At 47.2% G+C, this 26,545-nt stretch overlaps 1 protein-coding gene across 1 annotated transcript in view; it reads left to right on the forward strand.

Annotated features, from left to right (window-relative positions):
• Positions 1 to 26,545, forward strand: part of cacna1ba (calcium channel, voltage-dependent, N type, alpha 1B subunit, a) — a 192,766-nt gene that overhangs the window by 60,376 nt on the left and 105,845 nt on the right. Inside the window, exons 8-9 of the mRNA XM_079270837.1 lie at positions 11,245 to 11,360; positions 11,460 to 11,543. Of these exons, the coding sequence (XP_079126963.1) occupies positions 11,245 to 11,360; positions 11,460 to 11,543 (200 nt within the window). The remainder of the gene's footprint in view (positions 1 to 11,244; positions 11,361 to 11,459; positions 11,544 to 26,545) is intronic.

Genomic DNA, 26,545 nt, shown 5'->3' on the forward strand with positions numbered 1-26,545 from the left:
AGACATTTCAATCTGCTGTACATCCAGAGGTGGCATATGACCTCCATCTCTGGGTGGACCTGGCATCGGCCGGCCAGTCATGATCTCGTGTGGGGAGAGATGTGTTTCTCCCCCTTTTCCGGACCTCATGGCCATAAGGGCCAGGGGCAGGGCCTCAACCCATGTTAATTTGGAGCCCGCGCAAACTTTGGCAATTTTGGCCTTAAGGGTCTGATTCGCTCGTTCCACTAGGCCCTGAGATTGCGGGTGATAGACTGACCCGAATCGGTGTGTGATTCCCAGAAATTGCTCTACCTGTGCGAGCATGGTGTTGCTAAAGTGTGATCCGTTATCAGAGCGGATGCATCTCGGCACTCCGTAACGGGGAATCAGTTCTGTCTGCAGCCACTTTACAACTGTATGTGTGTCTTCTCTCTTGGTGGGAATTGCTTCCACCCATCTTGAAAATCTGTCTACCATTACCAAGATGTACCTCTTTCCCTGCACTCTGTTCTCTGGTCCCATATCTGTATAATCTATGCTGATGTCTTGGAAACAGGCAGAGGGCACGGGATAGGATCCCATCGGTGTCTTGAATGGTTTTCTTGGGTTGTGATTTCCACAAATTTGACATTCATCGCAGAAGAGGAAAGATATCGCTTCCATGTGCGGATGCCACCATAGTTGTTTTAAATTGTCCAATGTCCGTCTCTTTCCCTCGTGTGTAGGTCCGTGGGCCCCTGGTAGGAGTGCTGCACACAGTTCTGCTGAGGCAACCACTCTGCCGTCGTGGGCTCTCCACAGACCTTCTTTGTCTTTTGAGGCTCCTTTTCGTGTCCATTGGGACCATTCATAAGGTCCTGCTTTCTTTTGATGTTCTTTGATGTGCTCGATTGTGAGCTCAGGTGGGCCGGATGTTGGCTTCATAACCATTTGGCGAGGTGTGTAGCCTCCAGTTTTCTTGGCTGCTCTGTCTGCCGCGTCATTACCGGCGCTGATTCGTGATCCGATTGTGTCATGTCCTTTGCATTTCATGATGGCCACCCCCTTTGGCAGTTGGATTGCTTCTACCAGCCTTCTCATAGCTGCTTCGTGCTTTATGGGGTGGTCATTTGAAGTGGTGAAGTTCCGTCTTCGCCATACAGGGCCATCGATGTGGGCCGCTCCATGGGCGTAAGCCGAGTCTGTGAAGATATTTACAATTTTGTCCGTGCTCCACTTCAGAGCCTGAATCAGTGCTTCCACTTCCGCTAGTTGTGCTGAAGCGGGTTGTGGCAGAATCCCTGACTCCACTGTTTGGTGATAGCCATCACTCTTCTGTTCGACCACTACATAGGATGCAATGTTCCCTTCTTCTCCTTTGTAGCAGCAACCATCCGTGTACAGCCAGGCCTCAGCTGTGAGGTGGGGAGTGTTTTGGAGATCCGATCTCAATTTGTTTTCTTGTACTGCAACTTCCTCGCACACATGTGGTTGTCCATCCGTGAAGTTAGCCGCCATGTTTCTTGTGGCTGGCACAAAGGTGATGTGTGGCATGGTGCAAGTGTGTTGAATCTTTGTTTTCCTTGCGGCACCGAACGTGAATTCTTTACTCATCAGGAATGCCGCCACGCCATGGTGCGTGTGTACTTCCAGTGGATGGCCCATGACAATATGAGAAGTCTTTTCAATCGCTTTTGCCACTGCTGCAACATATCTTGCGCACGTGGATTGACCATTTTCCACAGCGTCAAGTTTTGAAGAATGATACATCAGTACCTGTCTCTCACCCCCCTTTTTCTGGAAGAGTACAGCATTGAGTAGGCTGTCTCTTTCGGAAACATCAAGGTGGAACGGTAGGGAGTAGTCTGGGGACATGAGTGCGGCGGCATGTGCAAGTGCTTGCTTCAAGTGGGAGAAAGCTGCTTCAGCCTCTTTTGTCCATGTGAGGGTGGCAGTAAGATTTCTGGTGCCCACTTCCTTCAACATCTCTCTGAGAATGGTGGTGTTGTTGGTGTAGTCTGGGATATGGGCTCGTGAGTAGCCTGTTAAACCCAGAAATGAGAGAAGAGTGGCAACAGTGAGCGGTTGGGGATGTTGTAAGATGGTGGCCCTGTGCGTGTGTGACAGGCCGATCCCGTCTGATGAAACATTGCGACCCAAAAACAACACTTGGCGTCTGGTGAACTGCACCTTTGAACGTTTTACCTTGTAGCCCTTTTCGGCCAATAGAGTGAGGAGTCGGACAGAGGAATCAAGACAGAGAGCAGCTGACGTTGCTGCCAGAAGCAGATCATCAACATATTGAATCAGAACTACGCCTTCTGGGAGGGCGAGGTCAGCAAGATGAAGGCGTAAGTGGTGGTTGAATAGGCCTGGGGAGCACCTGTAGCCCTGGGGTAGGGAGGCATATGTATACTGCTAATCATTGAAGGTGAAGGCGAAGATGGGCTGAGAGTCTTTGTGCAGTGGGACACTGAAGAAAGCGTTGGCCAGATCCACTACTGTGAAGTGGGAGTGTGCAGGGCTCAAGTTGCTGAGAGAGAGATGGGGATCTGGAACCGGATGACCTGTTGGAACTGTGATTTCGTTCACGGGGCGGAAATCCTGGACCATTCTCCAGCCTTTTCCTCCTGCCTTTGGAACCGGAAGTATGGGAGTGTTGAACTCTGATGAGGTGGGGTAAATGACTCCGGCTTGGAGCAGGCCTTCAATCGTTGGCCAAATGCCTTCCAGTTGTTCTTGTTTCAGGCGATATTGGGGTCTGTACACTGGAAGCTGCTGTGGGTCTGTGAATGTGACTTTGATGGGTTCCGTGGTCAGGCGGCCAACGTCATAGGCCCCTGAGGTCCACAACCTTCCTGGGACCTGAGCCAAACAGGCAGTTGTAGCTGGATGATCTGAACACGATTTGCCATGGTGACGAGGCAAAGGGAGGTGCTCCGGTAAAGTGTGTTCAACAGTGTCAGGGGCTGTCCATCTCCACATGGTCTCCTCCTTGGCTTTGAGCAGACCTTCAGTAGTGGTTGGTTCCCAAGTGAGAGTTAGTGCTCTCTTGATCATAGGCCCCAGACCTCTGGCCTCGTGGCCAAAACCAACAGCCAAAGTGACATGGGGTGATGAGTCCGCATCCAGCTGATACCATGAGCGAAGGAAGGGAGATAGAATGACTCTTGATGCTACTCCTTCCTGGCCACAATAGATGTGTAGACACTGAATGGTGGGTCTAAGGTGAGACATGTTTTCATCCCAGTCTTCTGTGTAGGGGTCGTCGGGATCTGGTGTGACATTTAGAGTGCAGTGGACGTGGTCCAGGGGAGTTTTGTATGGGAAAAGCTGAGTGATTTTTGGTTTGAGAATGTTGAACCAATATTGGATGGCAGGGGTCTGGGGGCCAGTTTGGAGACAGCGTAGCCAGTAAACTTCTTCGTCTGTGGGGGACACTGTCTCTGTAATGGGAGCAAGGGAGAGAATGCGTACTGGCATGGACAACGTACTAGTTGGTGGGTTCGACGAGACATGGACACCGTCTTGGTTCATCCAGATGATCAGATTGAGGCGAGTCATCAGATCGCGTCCTAGCAGGTTGACAGGGCAGTTTGGAGCAGAGAGAAAGCTGTGCATGAGGGTTGCATCTTGAAATGTGATGGGGAGAGGGGCGGTGTAACATTGTCGAACTGGAGTGCCAGAGACTCCCACCACTGACACAAACCGGTCCGACAACGGTTGCGTAGTCATCACACTTGAATAGGTGGCTCCAGTATCGACGAGGAAGGTGTGATCCTGTCCATTTACTGAGCACCTGATTAAGGGTTCGCTGGTGAGGCCGAAATGTAGAGTGTGTGACGCCAGTGATTGAGGGGCGTGTCAATAGGGAGGACTGTCGTAACCTCTGGGCCATTGTTGTTGGCTACTTGCCTGTGTGGCATGGGCCCCGCCTTGGGGACCATGTCCCTCGTCCCAAGGAGCCTGATGGGCCCCTTGCTGTGGTCTTTGTCCGTCATAGCCATGTCCGCCTCCTCCTCTGGAGTATTGTCCTCTTCCTCTCTGTGTCTGCTGTGGCGCTGCCCTGCAGTGTCTTGCGAAGTGTCCCGGTTTCCCACAGTTGTAGCAGAAATAGGACGCTTCTCTGCCTCCAGGCTCTCCTCTTCTTCTGGCTCCTCCTCTTCCACCCCATTGGCCCTGAGGGACCCATGGGCGTGACTGTTCACCGCCTGCTGACATCATAGCCATCATGGCCTCCAGTGTGACAGAGGGAGTAGGTGCCGTTGGAGGTGGAGCCGGTGCAGGTTGGACTACCAGTTGTTGTTGCTGTTTAGCCTTAGATTTCGCGGCGGCCTCAGCCGCGTCGTGTTCTTTGAGTTGTTTCTTGAGTAGGGCCTTCTGCAAGGTCTTAATTTCTGTTTCACTTCCAGCCTCAGTTTGAATGTGCTTGGAGAGGTAATGTCGGAGCTGGGCGTTCCACATGTCTTGTGTCATTTCCTCTAGGCCAACCACTGCGTCCATGCTCTGGCGAGGTCCATCAGGTAGGCCTCGTTTTACCATTGTGCGCCATAGTGCCACTGTGGTAATGCTTGCATCATGTGGTTCTCTGAAGGCATCGCGCCACACCCGTTCTGCTCTGGCCAAGTACAGGGGCGGGGGCTCTGCCGGGGCCCAGATGAATGCTGCCACTGCGCCTTGGTTCACTGGAGTGGGGAACTTAGTTCTGAGCTCCTGCCACAACGCTGTATGATATCGATCAAAGGGGTCGGCATCTGGTGCCACACCGGCGCCTGCCATGTATAGTAGGGTAGTACACTGGGTTGGGTCCAGACAGCGGAAGAGAAGTGCTCTCAGGTCGCCTACCGCCAGCTGACGGCCAGCTGTCAAAGCTTCCGTGAGCTGAATCCACGGATCGGCTCCTGCATGGAGGGATGGAAGCTGTTGTACTATGCTGGTCAGGTCTGCAAACCCAAAAGGCACAAATTGAACACGCTGTGGTTGCGCGAGAGTGGGGGCTGCTCTCAGGGGATATTCACTGACAGTCTCCTCTGTTTTTTCTTTGGGGGGCGGGCCATGGGACCGAAGGTAATGGTGGGGGGGAGTAGCGATAGTCCCTGCCCGAAGGGGGGTGACTTTTCCGTGTAGAGTGCCCTCCACCTCATATGTTGACCGCTCCACCGGTGCTCCTTGGTTGCTGAACTCTCTGCCGCTGCCCATAATTGAGGTTAGAGTCTGTACTAGTTATTCTGCCTCTGTTCGCACGACAGAGAGCTGCTCCAATGTAGTTGGTCCGCTTGAGTCTCTTCGTGATGGCTGTCTTTCAGCTGCAGGATTATGGTACAGGTTGTTTGTCACATAGGTATCTTCTGAGTGCATGGGGCGAGGTGATGTGTCAGCGAGTTTGTCGCGAAGTCGCTGAATGTACTCCTGATTGAAATCTCGCTGCCCCTTGTCGTCTCCTTCCTCCTCGTTGTACCACTGGCTTCCCGCTGCTCCTTGAAGATCCTCTTTGTGTTCCCCACTGGTGACTCCTGTCACAACTCTTTCCAACATCTCCATCCTCTTCATCATGCCTTTCATTGCTCGCTCTGTTGGGGTGGAGCTCGTCTCGATGGTGCACCCATCATCTAGTGCCATCTTGAATGCTCCTGACAACATTCCTCCTTTCACTGTTCTCACTGGTGCTTGTATAAACGGATTGTTGGAGGAGTATGGGGGAGCAACTGGAGGGAGTGCTGGATACAGGCCAGTTGAGGGCGGGGGAGGGGCCGAGGCCAGAGATGCCTGGCCCGGTTCCTGTGCAGTCTTTTCCAGACCTACCGGGGCTTGTGTGGTAGGGGTGGTGTCGAGGGGGGTGATGTCGAAGGGGGTGATGTCGAAGGGGGTGATGTCGAGTAACTGATGGGGCCTGGTTTGTTCTTTTCCGGTCAGCATGTCCACCTGTATCCGAGCTGTCATGGCCAATTCTAATGCTATCATCGCCACTCGATGTTCCTCTTCTCTCTTTGCGGACTTGCTTCAGGGGGTTAATGAACACACGTCGTTTGGTTTGATTATTCTCTGCTGTCTGTGCGTAGGCCACTCGTTTTGTCGAATCTTTGGCAAAGAATCGGAGGTTGTTGGCTGATGGAGGCAGTGGACTAGCCGCCTTCCACCATCCCTCCTCTGTCCATCGTTTCATGCAGTTATCCCAATGAATCTTGTCTCTTTTCCATGCAGTCTTGCCTCTTGTGTCTGTTACAGCTTTTTCCAGTTTTGCACGCAGTGCTCCTGAGTAGCCACCAGATGGAGCCACAGCTCCAGCCATGTCTTCTTGTGTTCTTCTTTTCTTTTTTCAGTTCAAGTTTTTTTTTTTCTTCAATCAATCTTTTTCAATTCCAATCCTTTTTTCCAGTTCCAATCGTCTTTTTCCAGTTCCAATCCTCTTTTTTCTTTTCCAATCCTCTTAGATGCTGTACTCCCGAATGTCCAACAGAGGGAGCCAAAGCTCCTCTCAAATGTTCTTGTGTAGTTCCTGAAGTACCAACAGAGGGAGCCAAAGCTCCTGTCAAATGTTCTTGTGCCCTCTGTCCGTTGTTATCTCTCCCTGCTTTGGCTGCAGCTGTCTTCCTTATCTAAGATGTTCACTCCCTTGCCTCTGTGCTTTTGCCTGCTGTGTCTTCGCTCCTAAATTTGTTCACGGTCCCTAAGGAACAAAATTCCCAATAAATCTGTAATCTTTGTAACTCTACCAGTAAAACTGACACGTATATTAACCCTCAGCTTTCCTCAGTCTATCCTAGTGTTTTGTGGTTCTGTGTTTGAGTGCAAAGTTTGTGTCTCATGCGTGTGCTCTGCTCCACTGACCGTCAATCTCTGAAAAGCACACCAGCCTGGTGAAAAACACTACAACTCTACAACTACACATGTACTCTCTAACACCTGTACGCTTCACACAATCACTCTCATCCATACCAGATTGAAACCATACACTGCCGTCACTGAAATACGCACAAATCACATCTAGATCTGCTCTTATAGCGTTTTCACGAGCACGGTCCCCGAAGGAAATGGATACCTAATAGGCATTACTCAACACTCAACCGACCATACACAGCCGTGATTCCACAAATAATCGCACACAGACCTCGTCAGGAAAGGTCTATTGACCTTATTGTTTACAGTGTACGCCTTGTGCGAACACGGTCCCTAAGGAAATGGCGAATTCATGTGCATTCTCTGAATTCCGACCTGTGTCTCCCTGAGACATTACCCAGCACTCAATCGACCACACACAGCCGTGATTCCACAAATAATCGCACACAGACCTCGTCAGGAAAGGTCTATTGACCTTTTTGTTTACAGTGTACGCCTTGTGCGAGCACGGTTCCTAAGAAAGTGGCGATATCTTGTGCTACAATTGAATCGATGTCTCCCTGAGATCATCTATGCTGCATGCAAACCCATACACTGCCACTTCTGCAATACTGGTACACAAACCTCATCAATTACCTCAATTTGACCTCATCAATTTATTTTTCTCAATTAAAATTCTCTGGATGGATCTTCGTTTTACAGTGTACAACATGCATGAACGTGGTCCCTTTAGGAAATGGTGTTTTGCAGTCTCCAGACACACTACTTTCACATCAGCGTATTTCAACAACAATTTCTATATACTCGATCCAAACCTCAGTTTGCAACTTCGCATAAATCAACAGTGTGGCCCGGAATTCAGTCTTTCAGACCGTCATTGGTCAGCGAACCGAAGCTTTCGCCACGGCTGTGTAACCTCCGAACAGTTATCAAAACTTACACGGTGAACACGATGCCAGTTTATAGAACTTACAATCCTTAATTTCTGTTAGATCCACTCACACACATGTACATTCTATGCTAAAAAAACCCCACTGCTGTCATAACAATCCTGTCACAATGCTCGGCAATTTATCTTTAAAAATTTAGTCAATGGAATTCTTACTCACACCCGGTACTTCTGATCAATTCAATTTGGTTTTTTGTCCTACATACAATTCTACAGATTTCATTTAAATAGGCTCTGCTTACCTTTTGATTCAGCGCTGTTTGATCAGTTCCCCGAGGTGATAAGAATCGTTCCGGCAGGCCTCCGGCCTTCCCAGCCTCTCGGGAAAACACCTGTTGTTTTGTCTGTGGACAGAAGAAAAAGTCCGTCACGAGATGTATCTCCTACTGATCGTTAAAGCCAAACTCTGCTACCATGTTGAGAATAAATCTCATGTTGAGGAGAAAACTCAGGTGAACAGACTTAGGTCGAGGCGTTTAGCTCAATTCAAGCAATAAGGTTTATTTGTGACAGAAGTATTATGTCCAGCAGTTAAACGTGCACGGACCTAAAAAGTTCACTCTGTAGGAGTGAATGAAAAGCTAAAAGGCGCTTAGACAGAGTGCGCATGCGTTCATATATTAGGTCCTCCTTTTGGAGCCTATTGGTCAAAGCAAAGTAGAGGCGGATTTGTTTCTAGCATTCAAATGGCCTGATGGAGCACTGAGCATCTCCGCCCACACTGGCTCACGTCCGGGATCCGCCTTCTCTGGAACGTCAGTGTGTGTGAGATGTTGATTCAGCAGCATATTGTTATGTTCGGCCAACTAGATAAGCCAGGCGCTAGATATGCAAGGGCGCCTCTTTCTATCTCTAAGATGGAGCAGGCAGTTGAGACTGGTTCTCTGTAAGACTATGTGACATTTAACTGGGGCAAAAGCTATCCTTCAGAGTTCTAGTATTTTCCACTTTGTTCAGGCGAGTGCGAGAGTGCCCCACCTGGCGTTTTTGACCTTCGTGTACTAGAACTCACATATCCGCGTATAAGCTGTGTTTAACATTGAATGAATGTATATTTTTATTTACACTGGTAGAAAAGGACCACAGTTATAAATACAAAGTTGCATGTGTATGATGTTCAATTTAGTACAGGTAAGTGTATATCAGTAATTACAAATGTTCAGTGACTTTTTTCCATCAGTGTACTACTTAAGTGTTACAAAGCCCACACATCTGCCTCTGGCTACAGATGAGGTGCTGTGTGCTCGGCTCCGTCCAGACAACAGCATCATTTCCTGGCATGTGTTGAGCTGTTCATCTGATCTACATCCACCTTCACTCAGAGCTTTGCACTTTATCCTGATGCACATAAACCAAAGTAGCAGGTGAGCTATAGATGCAATGTCCGTGCGCCCAAAACCAACACGGTGTGTTTGCCATGCACAATTGGAATAGGACCCATAGTGTACATGTACACGGTATAAATATACACTGTGTTGTACGTATGAATGCAGTCTGGTTGATGAGGATCTTGTGTCGTCCAACAGAAATACAGTAAAGTAGCGTTTTGAGGAGAATCGGGTGTTTCTGTACACGAGCACTGAGCTGGTGTGACTGTGACCGACTCCTCTAGTGTTGATCTGAGTCCGTGCAGAGTTTATGTTTGTGCTCACGGTGGCTCAAGTATCAGTGTGTGTGTGTGTGTGTGTGTGTGTGTGTGTGTGTGTGTGTGTGTGTGTGACGCAGTGTGAACGTGTGGCTGTAAGCTGCTACAACGCTGGGAAATCACACTCACACAACACACACACGCCACACACACACGCACAGAACACACTCGCGCGCACACACACCACACACACACACACACATACCACACACACACATACCACACACACACCACGCACAAACCAAATACACACACGCGTGCACAACACACAACACATCACACGCACATAACACACTCGCACGCAGACACACACACACACCACACATACACACACAAACACACGTACACTCACTGTACACCAATCCAGCAAACACATGGATGCACTGCACACATTAAAGTGAGAAAGATATGTAGATATGTATGAAATGAGATATAGATATACTGGAACTTCTCCACACACACACACACACACACACCCTCAGGAAGGCAGACAGCCACTGCAATGCAGAGGAGCTTCCCCTCTGCTGTGTGGGAGACACATCACTGTTCACCGCTCTCCTCTTTCAGTCCTCTGTCTTCCTCTCTCTGTCTCTGTTGCTTCATTTCTCACAGATCTCATTTCCAGCTCATTTCTATTGACAGCTGCGTGACATCACTATCACCCATATGTTGTCACAGCAACACAGTAGCAATGGAGATTATTTCATCAGCTTTAACAGTTGAGAAACAGAAATAATGTAATGTATCAATGCCACACATGTGTTCACTTTAATAATGATGACATGTACTACTCATTTGAATAACCCTTAGTATGTGCACGTGTATCATTAGCTCTCGGGTTCTGTATACTCACAACACAGCCACCGGGTTTCTCTCCAACACACAGACACCGCAGTTAGAAGATGATCCATGTACTCCGTCAGACCGCCGATCATTCTGTTTATTTACAACTTGGCTTTTATTTTCATACTTTGGTCCCAAAGCTCATCAGTAACACAATATTCATATGTATATATATATAGATATATATATTGGTTTAAAGTTTCTACCAGAAGTGATTGAAATGATTGCAGAAACTTAGCTTCACACAAACTTACACAAACGTACACAAACTTAGCTTTTTGAGTCCTAAAACATACATGATGTGGCCTTCACACGATCATATTTTAGAATAACAGTTAGTATGGTACATTTACAGAAATAATAAATGCTTCTATTTGTGTTTCTACTTTCAAATAAGCTGATTAGGAGCATTTAGAGATGCTAACTCAGCATCTCAGAATCATAGATTCTATTAGAAAGACCTTGGCGACAGATGTTATCCTTCATCAGTGATGGTCGAGAGGACAGAAGATGGAGGAGGACACACCCTGGTGGTGGAAGCTCCACCTCTTGGGGGTGTTTCCTCACGTGGTAAATGTGGCTTTGAGAAGCTTGAGCCATAATTAATCAGAGATCTCTCCATCTATCAGAGAAACCAGCAGCTCAAAATAAAGTGTGCTGATATCTCTGTAATCAATAATTGTTCAGTTTAATTGTTCAGAAAATCTTGGCAATTTATTGTTGACATGTAAATATATGCAAATAAGCATGTGACGGCATCAGCGTTCCTGAAAGGCTTTCTTTGTGGGGAAGAATAGATACAGTTACAATTATTCATCATTTCTGGGCCAAATGCTTTACTGCTGCTGTAGTTATTCTGTTGAGTCGTAACATCTGACAGCATCCGGCTGCTGAGTTTTATAACAACAGCGTTGATGAGGACATTGACTCTGTCGTACCTGCCGGACTGCTCCAGGGTCTGTGTTGGCTTGTCAGATCCAATAAACATTTATGTGTGTGTCTGCTACAGAGAGTTTGCCAAGGAGAGAGAGCGGGTGGAGAAGAGGCAAGAATTCCTGAAGCTGCGCAGACAACAACAGATAGAAAGAGAGTTGACCGGGTACCTGGAGTGGATCTGCAAAGCAGGTCAGAAACAAAAACACACATTTGAATCAAACGTCTTTGCTGTAATTGATGTTGACACAAATATGATGAGATTATGACTGTGTGGTATTTGTGTTGCAGAGGAGGTGATGCTGGCTGAGGAAGACAAGAATGCTGAGAAGTCTCTGGATGAAGCATGGTACAAGAAGAAACACAGCAACTCTGGTGAGAACTCCCATCTTCAGAATCAATGGTGGCGATAGAAAACAATGCGCCAGGTTAGACGTCAGGCATTCACCCTAACTACACCAGAACTAAACCCACATATACCTACAGAAGGCAGCACCAATGATGTCAGACCAACAGGGTATAGAAGGGAGGACCAATGATGTCAGACCAACAGGGTATAGAAGGCAGGACCAATGATGTCAGACCAACAGGGTACAGAAGGCAGGACCAATGATGTCAGACCAACAGGGTATAGAAGGCAGGACCAATGATGTCAGACCAACAGCGTACAGAAGGCAGGACCAATGCTGTCAGACCAACAGGGTATAGAAGGCAGGACCAATGATGTCAGACCAACAGGGTATAGAAGGCAGGACAAATGATGTCAGACCAACAGGGTACAGAAGGCAGGACCAATGCTGTCAGACCAACAGGGTATAGAAGGCAGGACCAATGATGTCAGACCAACAGGGTATAGAAGGCAGGACCAATGATGTCAGACCAACAGGGTACAGAAGGCAGGACCAATGCTGTCAGACCAACAGGGTACAGAAGGCAGGACCAATGATGTCAGACCAACAGGGTATAGAAGGCAGGACAAATGATGTCAGACCAACAGGTTATAGAAGGCAGGACCAATGATGTCAGACCAACAGGGTACAGAAGGCAGGACCAATGATGTCAGACCAACAGGGTATAGAAGGCAGGACCAATGCTGTCAGACCAACAGGGTATAGAAGGCAGGACCAATGCTGTCAGACCAACAGGGTATAGAAGGCAGGACCAATGATGTCAGACCAACAGGGTACAGAAGGCAGGACCAATGCTGTCAGACCAACAGGGTATAGAAGGCAGGACCAATGCTGTCAGACCAACAGGGTATAGAAGGCAGGACCAATGCTGTCAGACCAACAGGGTATAGAAGGCAGGACCAATGATGTCAGACCAACAGGGTATAGAAGGCAGGACCAATGCTGTCAGACCAACAGGGTACAGAAGGCAGGACCAATGATGTCAGACCAACAGGGTATAGAAGGCAGGACCAATGATGTCAGACCAACAGGGTACAGAAGGCAGGACCAATGCTGTCAGACCAACAGGGTATAGAAGGCAGGACCAATGATGTCAGACCAACAGGGTATAGAAGGCAGGACAAATGATGTCAGACCAACAGGGTACAGAAGGCAGGACCAATGCTGTCAGACCAACAGGGTATAGAAGGCAGGACCAATGATGTCAGACCAACAGGGTATAGAAGGCAGGACCAATGATGTCAGACCAACAGGGTACAGAAGGCAGGACCAATGCTGTCAGACCAACAGGGTACAGAAGGCAGGACCAATGATGTCAGACCAACAGGGTATAGAAGGCAGGACAAATGATGTCAGACCAACAGGTTATAGAAGGCAGGACCAATGATGTCAGACCAACAGGGTACAGAAGGCAGGACCAATGATGTCAGACCAACAGGGTATAGAAGGCAGGACCAATGCTGTCAGACCAACAGGGTATAGAAGGCAGGACCAATGCTGTCAGACCAACAGGGTATAGAAGGCAGGACCAATGATGTCAGACCAACAGGGTACAGAAGGCAGGACCAATGCTGTCAGACCAACAGGGTATAGAAGGCAGGACCAATGCTGTCAGACCAACAGGGTATAGAAGGCAGGACCAATGCTGTCAGACCAACAGGGTATAGAAGGCAGGACCAATGATGTCAGACCAACAGGGTATAGAAGGCAGGACCAATCCTGTCAGACCAACAGGGTACAGAAGGCAGGACCAATGATGTCAGACCAACAGGGTATAGAAGGCAGGACCAATGATGTCAGACCAACAGGGTACAGAAGGCAGGACCAATGCTGTCAGACCAACAGGGTATAGAAGGCAGGACCAATGATGTCAGACCAACAGGGTATAGAAGGCAGGACAAATTATGTCAGACCAACAGGGTACAGAAGGCAGGACCAATGCTGTCAGACCAACAGGTTATAGAAGGCAGGACCAATGATGTCAGACCAACAGGGTATAGAAGGCAGGACAAATGATGTCAGACCAACAGGTTATAGAAGGCAGGACCAATGATGTCAGACCAACAGGGTACAGAAGGCAGGACCAATGATGTCAGACCAACAGGGTATAGAAGGCAGGACCAATGCTGTCAGACCAACAGGTTATAGAAGGCAGGACCAATGCTGTCAGACCAACAGGGTATAGAAGGCAGGACCAATGATGTCAGACCAACAGGGTACAGAAGGCAGGACCAATGCTGTCAGACCAACAGGGTATAGAAGGCAGGACCAATGCTGTCAGACCAACAGGGTATAGAAGGCAGGACCAATGCTGTCAGACCAACAGGGTATAGAAGGCAGGACCAATGATGTCAGACCAACAGGGTATAGAAGGCAGGACCAATGCTGTCAGACCAACAGGGTACAGAAGGCAGGACCAATGATGTCAGACCAACAGGGTATAGAAGGCAGGACAAATGATGTCAGACCAACAGGTTATAGAAGGCACGACCAATGATGTCAGACCAACAGGGTACAGAAGGCAGGACCAATGCTGTCAGACCAACAGGGTATAGAAGGCAGGACCAATGATGTCAGACCAACAGGGTACAGAAGGCAGGACCAATGATGTCAGACCAACAGGGTATAGAAGGCAGGACCAATGCTGTCAGACCAACAGGGTACAGAAGGCAGGACCAATGCTGTCAGACCAACAGGGTATAGAAGGCAGGACCAATGCTGTCAGACCAACAGGGTATAGAAGGCAGGACCAATGATGTCAGACCAACAGGGTATAGAAGGCAGGACCAATGATGTCAGACCAACAGGGTACAGAAGGCAGGACCAATGCTGTCAGACCAACAGGGTACAGAAGGCAGGACCAATGATGTCAGACCAACAGGGTATAGAAGGCAGGACAAATGATGTCAGACCAACAGGTTATAGAAGGCAGGACCAATGATGTCAGACCAACAGGGTACAGAAGGCAGGACCAATGCTGTCAGACCAACAGGGTATAGAAGGCAGGACCAATGATGTCAGACCAACAGGGTACAGAAGGCAGGACCAATGATGTCAGACCAACAGGGTATAGAAGGCAGGACCAATGCTGTCAGACCAACAGGGTATAGAAGGCAGGACCAATGCTGTCAGACCAACAGGGTATAGAAGGCAGGACCAATGATGTCAGACCAACAGGGTACAGAAGGCAGGACCAATGCTGTCAGACCAACAGGGTATAGAAGGCAGGACCAATGCTGTCAGACCAACAGGGTATAGAAGGCAGGACCAATGCTGTCAGACCAACAGGGTATAGAAGGCAGGACCAATGATGTCAGACCAACAGGGTATAGAAGGCAGGACCAATGCTGTCAGACCAACAGGGTATAGAAGGCAGGACCAATGATGTCAGACCAACAGGGTACAGAAGGCAGGACCAATGATGTCAGACCAACAGGGTATAGAAGGCAGGACCAATGCTGTCAGACCAACAGGGTACAGAAGGCAGGACCAATGCTGTCAGACCAACAGGGTATAGAAGGCAGGACCAATGCTGTCAGACCAACAGGGTATAGAAGGCAGGACCAATGATGTCAGACCAACAGGGTATAGAAGGCAGGACCAATGCTGTCAGACCAACAGGGTATAGAAGGCAGGACCAATGATGTCAGACCAACAGGGTATAGAAGGCAGGACCAATGATGTCAGACCAACAGGGTATAGAAGGCAGGACCAATGATGTCAGACCAACAGGGTATAGAAGGCAGGACAAATGCTGTCAGACCAACAGGATATAGAAGGCAGGACCAATGATGTCAGACCAACAGGGTACAGAAGGCAGGACCAATGCTGTCAGACCAACAGGGTATAGAAGGCAGGACCAATGATGTCAGACCAACAGGGTATAGAAGGCAGGACCAATGATGTCAGACCAACAGGGTACAGAAGGCAGGACCAATGCTGTCAGACCAACAGGGTATAGAAGGCAGGACCAATGATGTCAGACCAACAGGGTACAGAAGGCAGGACCAATGCTGTCAGACCAACAGGGTATAGAAGGCAGGACCAATGATGTCAGACCAACAGGGGTTGTGTCTCTTTGTTTTGAGCGGATAATGTGACGGATAGATGCTATGTTAAGGTGCATTTGTTTCCTACTGCGTCACATGTTCTATGGTACATTACTGCCACCAGCTGCCGATGCTTCACTGTCGTCATTAGTCAGCAGACGTTGTCCCTCTACAGTACCGTACAGTACAGTACCAGTAGTGGGTACTTTTAGGGGGCTTTCAGAACTTACACATACAAGGACTTTGGCTAGGTGAATGGTGCATACGAATAAACACAGTGTAATAGTATGGGACATAGTTGAATAATAGAAAAATATGAAATAAATGTACAATAAAAAAATGTTAACAAACAAACAAATAAGAGTACGTTAAAAACAAATATATTATTAACGTGTGGAGTGTATATTAATAGAGAAAAGATGTGCAAGGGTGTGTAAGAAGTTGTCCTGGGGATGTAAGTGTCTGAGTCAGTGGGGGTCCCGGGCTTTATTGATGAACCCAAGTACAGATTGGAAGAAACACGTTGGTCCACGTTGATTTGTTACGTAACCTGCATACTTCAGTAATGGCACTTCTGTGGTTATTTTAACCCCAAACCACAATCCTTTCCTCAACCTAACTAAGTCGTTTTGCTGTCCAAACCTAACTGAATTGTTTCCTGTGAAGACGGAAGTTTATTTTGAAAAGACTGTATGCATGTAAGGAATGGAACATTAGTGCTGCTGAGCATAAATAACCTGAGATTCACCGGTGAATCAGAATCAGAACCGTTTATGACCATGGTATGTTGAACATGACGGGAGGTGCATAACATTAAACAATCAACTACAATCAACACAGTGCAAAGTAGAAGCATATTACAATTTACAGAAAAATATAAAAAGTAAAATATAAAATAACAGGATTATAAACCATTGAGATGTAAGTGTAGTGTGAAAGTGTCGAGTGGATAGAAGGGATGTGCGGGGGAGTGACTGGTGGGAGTTTGTCCTGGGGATGACAGAGTCAGTGGGGGTCCCGGGCTCTGTTAATGAGCCGACGGGAAGAAACTGTTCATGTGTCATGAGGTCTTGGTCCTGATGGACCTCAGCCTCCTACCAGATGGAAGGGGCACCAACAGTTCATGTCCAGGGTGAGAGGGGTCAGCTATAATCCTTCTTGCGCGCTTCATGGTTCTTAAAGTAAACAAGTCCTGGAGGGACGGCAGATTGCAGCCAATCACCCTCTCAGCAGAGTGAATGATGCACTGCAGTCTGCCCTTGTCCTTGGCTGTGGCTGCAGCGTACCAGACCGTGATGGAGGAGCAGAGGATGGACTCAATAAGAGATAAGATAAAATAAGATAATCCTTTATTAGTCCCTCAGTGGGGAAATTACAGGATTACAGCAGCATTGCTCACAAGTAAATAAAATAAAGATAAAAGTGATATAACAAACTAAACAGTAAACAGTAAAACAGTAATAAAAATATAAGATAAATACTTAAACGTATTGGATATTGCACCAGGTGAATGAATTAAAGTGTTCAGAAGTGTTCAAAGTGTTCGTGTTCAGTGTTCGTGTTCAGTGTGTTAGTGGTCCACCGAGAGCAGTTTGTTGTTGTGCAGCGGTGAGAAAGGACTTGCGGTACCTCTCCCTCAGACACCGGGGGTGAATCAGCCGGTGACTGAAGGAGCTGTGCAGAGCTGCCAGAGTGTCCTGCATGGGGTGGGAGGCGTGGCTCATCAGGGATGAGAGCTTCGCCATCATCCTCCTGTCTCCCACCACCTCCACAGTATCCAGTGGACACCCCAGCACGCTGCTGGCCTTCCTCACCAATTTGTCCAGTCTCCTCCTGTCAGCTGCCGCGATGCTGCTGCTCCAGAAGACCACTCCATAGAAGATGGCTGATGCCACCACGGAGTCGAAGAAGGTCTTCAGGAGTGCTCCCTGCACCCCAAAAGACCTCAGTCTCCTCAGCAGAAAGAGTCTGCTCTGTCCTTTTTTATGAAGAGCGTGAGCGTGGTCGGTCCAGTCCAGTTTATTGTTCAAGTAAACACCCAGGTACTTATACGACTTCACAACCTCAATGTCCAGTCCCTGGATGCTCACCGTGTCGGAGGAGGGCGTTTGCCCCGGCGGAAGTCCACCACCAGCTCCTTGGTCTTGCTGGAGTTGATGTGGAGGCGGTTCCGCTGGCACCATCTTAAAAAGTCCTGGTTTAGTTCCCTGTATTCTCTGTCGTCATCGGCGGAGATGAGGCCGACGATTGCAGAGTCGTCAGAGAACTTTTGCAGGTGGCAGTTGGCAGAGTTATTTTTGAAGTACGAGGTGTAAATGGAGAAGAGGAATGGAGCCAGAACGGTTCCCTGTGGGGCCCCTGTGCTGCAGGACACCCGATCTGACTCACACTCTCGTATCCGACCTACGCCACCGGCCTGTAGCTGTTGAGGTCCTTGGGCCGCGGGTTCTTTGGTACCGGTACCACGCAGGATGTCTTCCATAGCTGTGGTACTTTCCCCAGCCTCAAGCTCAAGTTGAATACGTGCTCCGCTATCCCGCACAGCTGGTCTGCGCAGGATTTGAGGAGCCTTGAGCTGATGCCGTCTGGACCCGTGGCCTTCCTCGCCTTGATCCTCCTCAGTTCCTTCCTCACTTGGTTGAGGGACACGCTGGGGGATGGGATGCTGTGTGTTGGAGTGGGGGTGGGTTGCTGGTCATAGAGTGCTGAGTATGAGAGGTGTGGAGGGGAGCCGAGTGCTGTGGGAAGGGGGGTAATAATCCACAGGGGATGCAGATGATGGGGGTTGCAGCAGCAGGGAGGTCTGGGTGGGGGGAGGGGTGGATGGCTGGTCAAATCTGTTAAAAAATAAATTCAGCTCATTCACCCACTTTTGGTCCCCCTCAGGCTGTTGGTTGGGCCCCAATGATGGCTCTGTAGAAATGCACCATCATTGTCTTTGGCAGGTTGAATTTCTTCAGCTGCCTCAGGAAGTACATCCTCTGCTGAGCCTTCTTGGTGATGGAGCTGATGTTCAGCTCCTACTTGAGGTCCTGAGATATGATGGAGCCCAGGAAGAGGAAGGACTCCACCACGTCACACAGGGTGATAGGGGGAGTCACACAGGGTGATAGGGGGAGTCACACAGGGTGATAGGGGGAGTCACACAGGGTGATAGAGGGAGTCACACAGGGTTATAGAGGGAGTCACACAGGGTGGTAGGGGGAGTCACACAGGGTGATAGAGGGAGTCACACAGGGTGGTAGGGGGAGTCACACAGGGTGATAGAGGGAGTCACACAGGGTGGTAGGGGGAGTCACACAGGGTGGTAGGGGGAGTCACACAGGGTGATAGAGGGAGTCACACAGGGTGGTAGAGGGAGTCACACAGGGTGATAGAGGGAGTCACACAGGGTGATAGAGGGAGTCACACAGAGTGATAGGGGGAGTCACACAGGGTGATAGGGGGAGTCACACAGGGTGATAGAGGGAGTCACACAGGGTGATAGGGGGAGTCACACAGGGTGATAGGGGGAGTCACACAGGGTGATAGGGGGAGTCACACAGGGTGATAGAGGGAGTCACACAGGGTGATAGGGGGAGTCACACAGGGTGATAGAGGGAGTCACACAGGGTGATAGGGGGAGTCACACAGGGTGATAGGGGGAGTCACACAGAGTGATAGGGGGAGTCACACAGGGTGATAGGGGGAGTCACACAGGGTGGTAGAGGGAGTCACACAGGGTGATAGAGGGAGTCACACAGGGTGATAGAGGGAGTCACACAGGGTGATAGAGGGAGTCACACAGGGTGATTATGTAGAAGCGTGAAATGAGGATGGAGTCAGGACGAATCGGAGTTTGCAATCCAGCGGGAATCGTTTAATGCACAGTCGAACATGCGAGGTGGCATATGGAGACAGATTCCAAATCTAACTGTCTGACCAACTCTTTTATAAACCTAACACACGCCTTTTTCAGCTGTGGTTCATCAATCAAACCTGTCTGTTCAATTCAAACAGGACACATCTGGGCTTCTAATCTGGGAGGGTTCCATTTCGTTTTTACAGAGAACAACTCTATGTATGGTGTTGTTTTCGTCCTTTTGAGAGATTAATCACACTATCTGTCTGAGGGAGGCATTTCCCGAAAGCTAACAGAGACAGAACAATTTCCCGATATCTCCTTCGAATTCACAATAACACGTTACGTAACTTGTTTTTAGTTCAAGTCAAGTTCAGTTCAGTTATAATGCAGATTTTCTCCTACACATCCCTCCTCTGAGGGTTTCTTAACCCTCATCCTAACTTTTTATAACTTTTGTCAATTTTGCGAAACCTAAAATTTTGATCCCTGCCTTCATTGCAACAACACAAGTGATTTTTGTAAATTATATGTGATTGATTATATACCAATACAGTAACAATACAATACAGAACATTTGAGTTCGTAAGATAATTCAAATAACATCATTCAATGCTCAGATTCACCTTCATATAAGGGCGAAAAAACCCACAGATTGCATTGCAGGAAAAACTCCCTTATGGTCCTTCCCCGCCAAGCGACCACCTTTTTGGTATGAAGTGAATCTGTTCTTGCTTACAACCATGTATTAACAGATACATCACACATTTAATTTCTGCAAAATATTGAACAATGTTTCAGTATTCATTAGATGCAATGTCTGTGATAAACCTATATGCTATAATACTTGTGCACTGATTATATAAATCATGACTATGAATATACGTGAATATAGAAATATCTGATTACAATACATTCAAATTTATAGTGAAACAGTTTGAACAGATGATAAAACATGTGACGTGGTGTTTCTTGGACGTGTGTACTTTCAACAAAGTTCGGGCTCTCGTTCTTATGGTGAGTTGCCCCCAAGTCCTGTTTCCCCCATGTCCTCTGAGTCCTCCAGATAATCCGGAATGGGAAACAGGTCCGGAAACAGGTCCGGTCGTCCAACCACCATTTGAGCGAACTGGGCCTTTGTCCCTTGCTCCATCGTCATCATGTTCATCATCTGAGCCAGTTGGAGATTTGCCATGACACCCATCTGTTTGTCCATGCTCCTCTGGCACTGTCTCCTCAGGATGGGTACGATGCAACATGCCAATAGAAAAGCCACAATTAAAACTATTAGTGCGCCAATTCCTGCTTTTACCAACACAGACCCCCATTGTCCCAAAATTTGGTCTAACCAATCCCATGACCACCCCCCCTTGCCAGCGTTGTCCTTAACTTCCTGTCTCAAACCCCGAATTTTCCCCATTGCAACAGCAAATGTCCCATCAGGTGCAGTGTTATTGGGAATGAATGTACAACACTGTTTCCCAAACATTTGACATACCCCACCTTTTTCAGCTAGAATCCAATCTAATGCTTGTCTGTTTTGCCATGCCATTGTACTGGTCTGGTGTAACTGCTCACCCAACCCCTTAAAGGCCTCATTACTGTAATTCAGGTACCTCTGCTGATTGTAGTAGATATAATTGATCCAGTTAACGTTTTTGTTGATAGTAATCCAGGGTAATATAGATTCAAATCCTGCCTTAATCTCATCTTGTGCTTTAAATTCCTTTGGAATCCCTTTAGGCTGTCCTATAGCGTCTAACTGGATACTTTGGTCCAGCGTGGATTGTCTCTTATACCTACGCTTCTCGTCGGGCACTTCCATCATTTTAATTGTTTCCCCTGCCCCGTTATATATTACCACTACCGGTAATCTCATTCGAACTAACGCGCACAGCCCTACCCATCTGGGTGGCAGAATATTTAGTAAAACATTTTCACCACACATCCAATAGCTGTCGGCTATTCCTGTTGTCTGTTCACTCAACAAATGAAGAGTGGGAATGGTCATAGTTATGTTATCACAGTTTTGGTCAAGTGGTATTGGGTTCTCATACCATACTGGTCTCCTGATGAACAAATAAGTCATATTAGCCTGTGGGAACCAGGACACCACCCAAGTTACTTTACAGTACACGGTAGTATTACCTAAGTCAACCCTTCTTTTGTCTGACGCAAATCCACCACTGGCAAAACATTCATATTCTTGTAATTGATCTACTTTATAATTAGTGGGAGGCTCGTTCTGCGTTGTGGAAATCATAAATTCTGCACATGCATTTCGTAGTTGATATTCAGGATACAGATCTAAATAGTTGTGCTTCTTTTGGGATCCATACAAGATTCTACATTGAACACCACACATAGGAAGTCTGAAGATTGAAGCCAACCCTTCTCTGGGGATGAATCTTCCCTCTCTGCATTCATGCTGTTGTGTCCTTGCGCACTCTTTGAAAGTATGCTTTTCCGCGACTACTACAGGCAATGTTGTTGGAGCTTCTGAGCACATTATGCATTCAATAGAGGTCATCTCTTTTACTGAGTACCATGCCCATCTATACCACCCATTCTGATTAGCATGCTCCCAGTCTTCATCTTCTGTTATTTTAACACTTCTCTGCATTGGCTTGAATTTTCTCCCTGAGTCTTCTACATCATCTACCATTCTGTTCCATCCCTCCTCTGGGTCATGACTGTCATAATTATCATAATCATAACTCATGTTTTTACCTATTTTTGTAGCTCCTTCGGCTTTCTTTACCGTTGGAACGATAGTCGAGTTCGTTACCACTACATTAGGAATTACTGTCGTGTTCATCGTGTCTACTTGTTTTCCAGTTGTTGTTACTAATGAATGGCTTGGTTTTGTGCTAACCTCACTTGGCACTGTCACGTGCACAGGAGTGCTTGGAACTTTGATTGGCCATGGTTTTGGAGTAGTTGTAACGGCGGTTGTACCGCTGCTCAAATTAACTCTTAAGGTTGTAGTGATAACGGTTGTTACCTTTATCTCACTCTCAGACTTAACTGGCTTGGGGGTAACTGTATGGTTATCATTATTGTCGATAGGGTTCATCAATGGTATAGCTGTTGGATTGGTTTTGGTTATTGTAGCAGATGGAGTTGTACCTTTTGTTTCCTTATTTATCAATTTGGCAGTTACATTTTGGTCTTCTATCACCTCTTCCCATCCCCACATGGGGTGAAGTTGTCTCTTTCTACGTATTTTAGCATGCAACTGTCTAAACACTTGATGTGCTGGTTTGAGCTTTAATGACAATGCTGGCATAGGTCTCGGTCTAACATGGGATGGAATATATGTGGTTGCATCGTACTCAACTGATTCATGGTATCTGGCTCTCTTCCAGGATGGCTGAGTCATCATTTGGCCGCTGTCCTGCATGCTCTTTGACGTCATCGCAGGTTTCTCCATCGTCAGCGCCTCCTGTCCCATGCTTCCCGACAGCATCCATATCAGAAAGCTGATTAGTTTCAACATTTGTTCCAGGCTCACCTTGTTTGTCATTTTCTTCTGACTTTACACCGTCCTTATTTTTGTCTTGGACTTTCGTGCAATGACTCAGGTGATACCACGTTGTACTTCCCTCGACTTGGACAGCTGTTGGCGTCGCTCGCACCACTCTGTAGGGACCTTCTCGTCTTGGCTCGTGCCACTTTCGTCTGAAGACTTTAATGTACACGTGGTCCCCTGGAACCACTGGTTTCTCTGGTTTCTGGTCAGCCCCCGGCTCCTTTCCTTTCTCCTGTAAATAGATGGATCTATGTATGGCAGTTAGTTGCTTCATATAGTCCTTTAACTCTATTTGCAGTTGCTCAAGTGGGGGCCCCTTGTAAGGCCCCCTCAGTTGAGGTGCTGGCATAGGTCTGCCTGTTAGCATTTCATGCGGCGTTAAGTGCGTGCTTCTGTGAGTTTGCATGCGATAGCTCATTAGCGCAAGTGGCAATGCATCTACCCAGTTTAGCGTAGTACTAGCACAGATCTTATTCAACTTTGCCTTTAGCGTTCCGTTAATCCGTTCCACTAACCCTTGGCTTTGTGGATGATACACGGCGCCCAATCTCTGTTTGATTCTCAACTGTTGTAAAATCCCCTTGGCTATTTTCTGCACAAATGCTGAACCATTATCTGAGCTTATTTCTGATGGTATGCCAAATCGTGGTATGACTTCCTTAGTCAGAAATTTAATAACTGTGTCAGCTCCTAGGTTCTTTGATGGAGTTGCTTCCACCCAGCGACTGAATCGGTCAATTACCACTAGCATATATCTCTTTCCATATGCTGATTTTATCATGTCCACATAGTCTATGACTAAGTGTTTAAATGGCCCTTCTGGGACAGGGATGTGTCCCACAGGTGTTTTTATGCTTTTGCGCACATTATTTTGGGCACAGATTTCACATTGGTTCAACACTTCATCCACCATTGCTTGCATAAATGGTGACCAATATCCTTGTCTCCTCAATCTTTTCAGGACTTCCCCCCTCGAACAGTGATCATCACTGTGCGATTCTGAAATGAGAATGGTCAACAATGCAACAGGTGCTACCAACAATCCTTGATGTGTTCTCCACAACCCCTTATCATCAATTGTTGCCCCCCTTTGCATCCACATGTTATGTTCACTTTGGTCTGCTTTTTGTTGTATCTGGATAATGTCTTCGGGCGTGACTACAGGCTCTAGTGACACCACTGGTGATAGAATAGCTACTTTACACTTGGAAGCTGCTTTTGCAGCCTCATCTGCAGCATTATTTCCTGTTATAATGTCATCATTCCCTTTCCGGTGTGCCTGACATTTAATGATCGCAAGCCTCGTCGGGCCCATCATTGCTGATATCAGGTCCATTATCTGTTTTTCATGCTGTATTGGACTTCCATCTGTTTTTCTGAAACCTCTCTGTTTCCACAATGCTCCAAAGAGTTGTGTGACGCCTAGTGCATACTGGCTGTCAGTGTAAATGTTTGCGACTCTGCCTTTAGCGAGTCTGCACGCCTCAGTCAATGCTTTTAATTCGGCTAGCTGTGCTGAACATGGCTGATCACAACCTTCAGCTTTCACTGTCACAAAGTCACTGCCTATTTGCTCAATCACGGCAAATCCGGCATGATTACCTAAGTAGTCCCTGTAGCAGGACCCATCCACAAAGTACGTCACATCTGCGTTTACTAACGGAGTAGACTCTAGGTCAGGTCGCAACTTGGTATACTTCATTGTCTCTGCCACACACTCATGTGGCTCTCCTTCAAATTCAAATGGAATAACATTTGCTGGATTTGTAGTCATACATTTCTTTATTGTCACATCAGGATATGTCAAGAGCGGCATGTACTGCAAACACCTTGCTTGTGTCACCACAAACTTTCCTTGGTTTATCAACTCAGTAATTTTGTGATGTGTGTGTATGACTACAGGATACCCCATCGTTACCGTTGCTGCTTTCTCATATGCATAATGCACTGCTGCCAGCCCTTGATAACATGGAGGCCACCCTTGTGCTACATTGTCCAGTTTTGTACTGTAATATGCAATCGGTTGTTTTGGACGACCACTACACGTCTCCTGCATCAATACTGCTGAAACGTACATGTCCTGTCGATTAGATACATAAAGCAGAAATGGTTTGTCATAATCAGGTGTTGCAAGAGCCGGAGCTCTCTGCATCTCTTGTTTGATTGTTTCAAATGCTACCAAGGACTTGTCTGTCCATTGTAACGGAGCTCTTAACGTCTGGGTTCCTGCGTCCTTCATGATTTCTCTTAGTGGAGCAGTTTTTTCAGCATAGCTTTCAATCCACTCGGAACAAAATCCAGTCATTCCTAGAAATGTCATTAACTGGCCCACTGTTCGAGGACGTGGCGCTTTACTCACTCCCTCTAGCTGGGAGGGTGACATTGCAATGGCTCCATGGGAGATCATTCTCCCCAGATACTCCACTTGCGGTTGGCAGTACTGTAGTTTTGTCTGAGAGGCTTTATGTCCTCCTTCTGCTAAACTCTGGAGTACTTTGATTGAGTCTCGATGACAATCATCGATTGTAGATGAGCAGATCAACAAATCATCAACATACTGTATTAATGTGCTATTAATAACAATATTTTCAAGATCCTGTCTCAAAATCTGATTAAACACGTGAGGGCTATGCTTGAAGCCCTGTGGAATACGTGTGTAACTGAGTTTTCGTCCTCTGTATGTAAAGGCAAACAGATGTCGAGAGTCTTCAGCCAATGGAATGCTGAAGAATGCTGAGCACAAATCAATTACTGTAAAAAATTTAGCATTATGTGGCACATTCGTGAGGAGTGTATGTGGATTTGGCACCTCGGCTGGCCAATCTTGTACTACATCATTTACTGCTCGCAAGTCATGCACAAGTCGATATTTTGATTTGTCGTTTTTTGGCACTGGTAGTATGGGAGTGTTGCAGTTGCTGTATGTCTCAACCAACACTCCTGCGTTTATCAGACCTTCAATTGTCTTACTTATCCCTTCTTCAGCTTCAGGCTTTAAAGGATATTGTGGGCGATACGGCAGTTTCACGTTTGGTTTTAATTCAATTTTTACAGGATTGGCAGACTTTACCAACCCTACATCACTGTCATGTTTTGACCACACTTGATCTGGCACGTGCGTCAACATGTCTTCCATAAAAGTGTTTCTGCTTTCTTCACTTTTAGTTGCTGTTTTTAGTATTTTTCGCGTTGGTATCGTTACTACCTGCGGTTTTGCCATCATTGATGTTCCACAAAGGATTTTGATCATCTTTTTATCTTGTGATGAAAAAATGAGTGGGTTGTCTGTTTCTTGCCACTCAATCTGTGTAGCAACATGCATCATTGGACCGAGGTCTTTTGATTCAAACGGTTCATTCACCAATAGGGTGATATGTGGAACCGACTCTGGTACAGCGTACCACTCTGAAATGAATGAATTTGGTTGCACGCTCAGTGCTGCTCCCTGTTGGCCTACTACAATATCCTGTGTTACCAACTCAACAGTCACATTTTTCGTTTTCTCATCCCATTTCTTCTCAAATACCGAACTGCATGATGCATCA

Source organism: Melanostigma gelatinosum (genome assembly GCF_949748355.1).
Source record: "Melanostigma gelatinosum genome assembly, chromosome: 6".
In the NCBI taxonomy this organism is placed as follows: Eukaryota; Metazoa; Chordata; class Actinopteri; order Perciformes; family Zoarcidae; genus Melanostigma; species Melanostigma gelatinosum.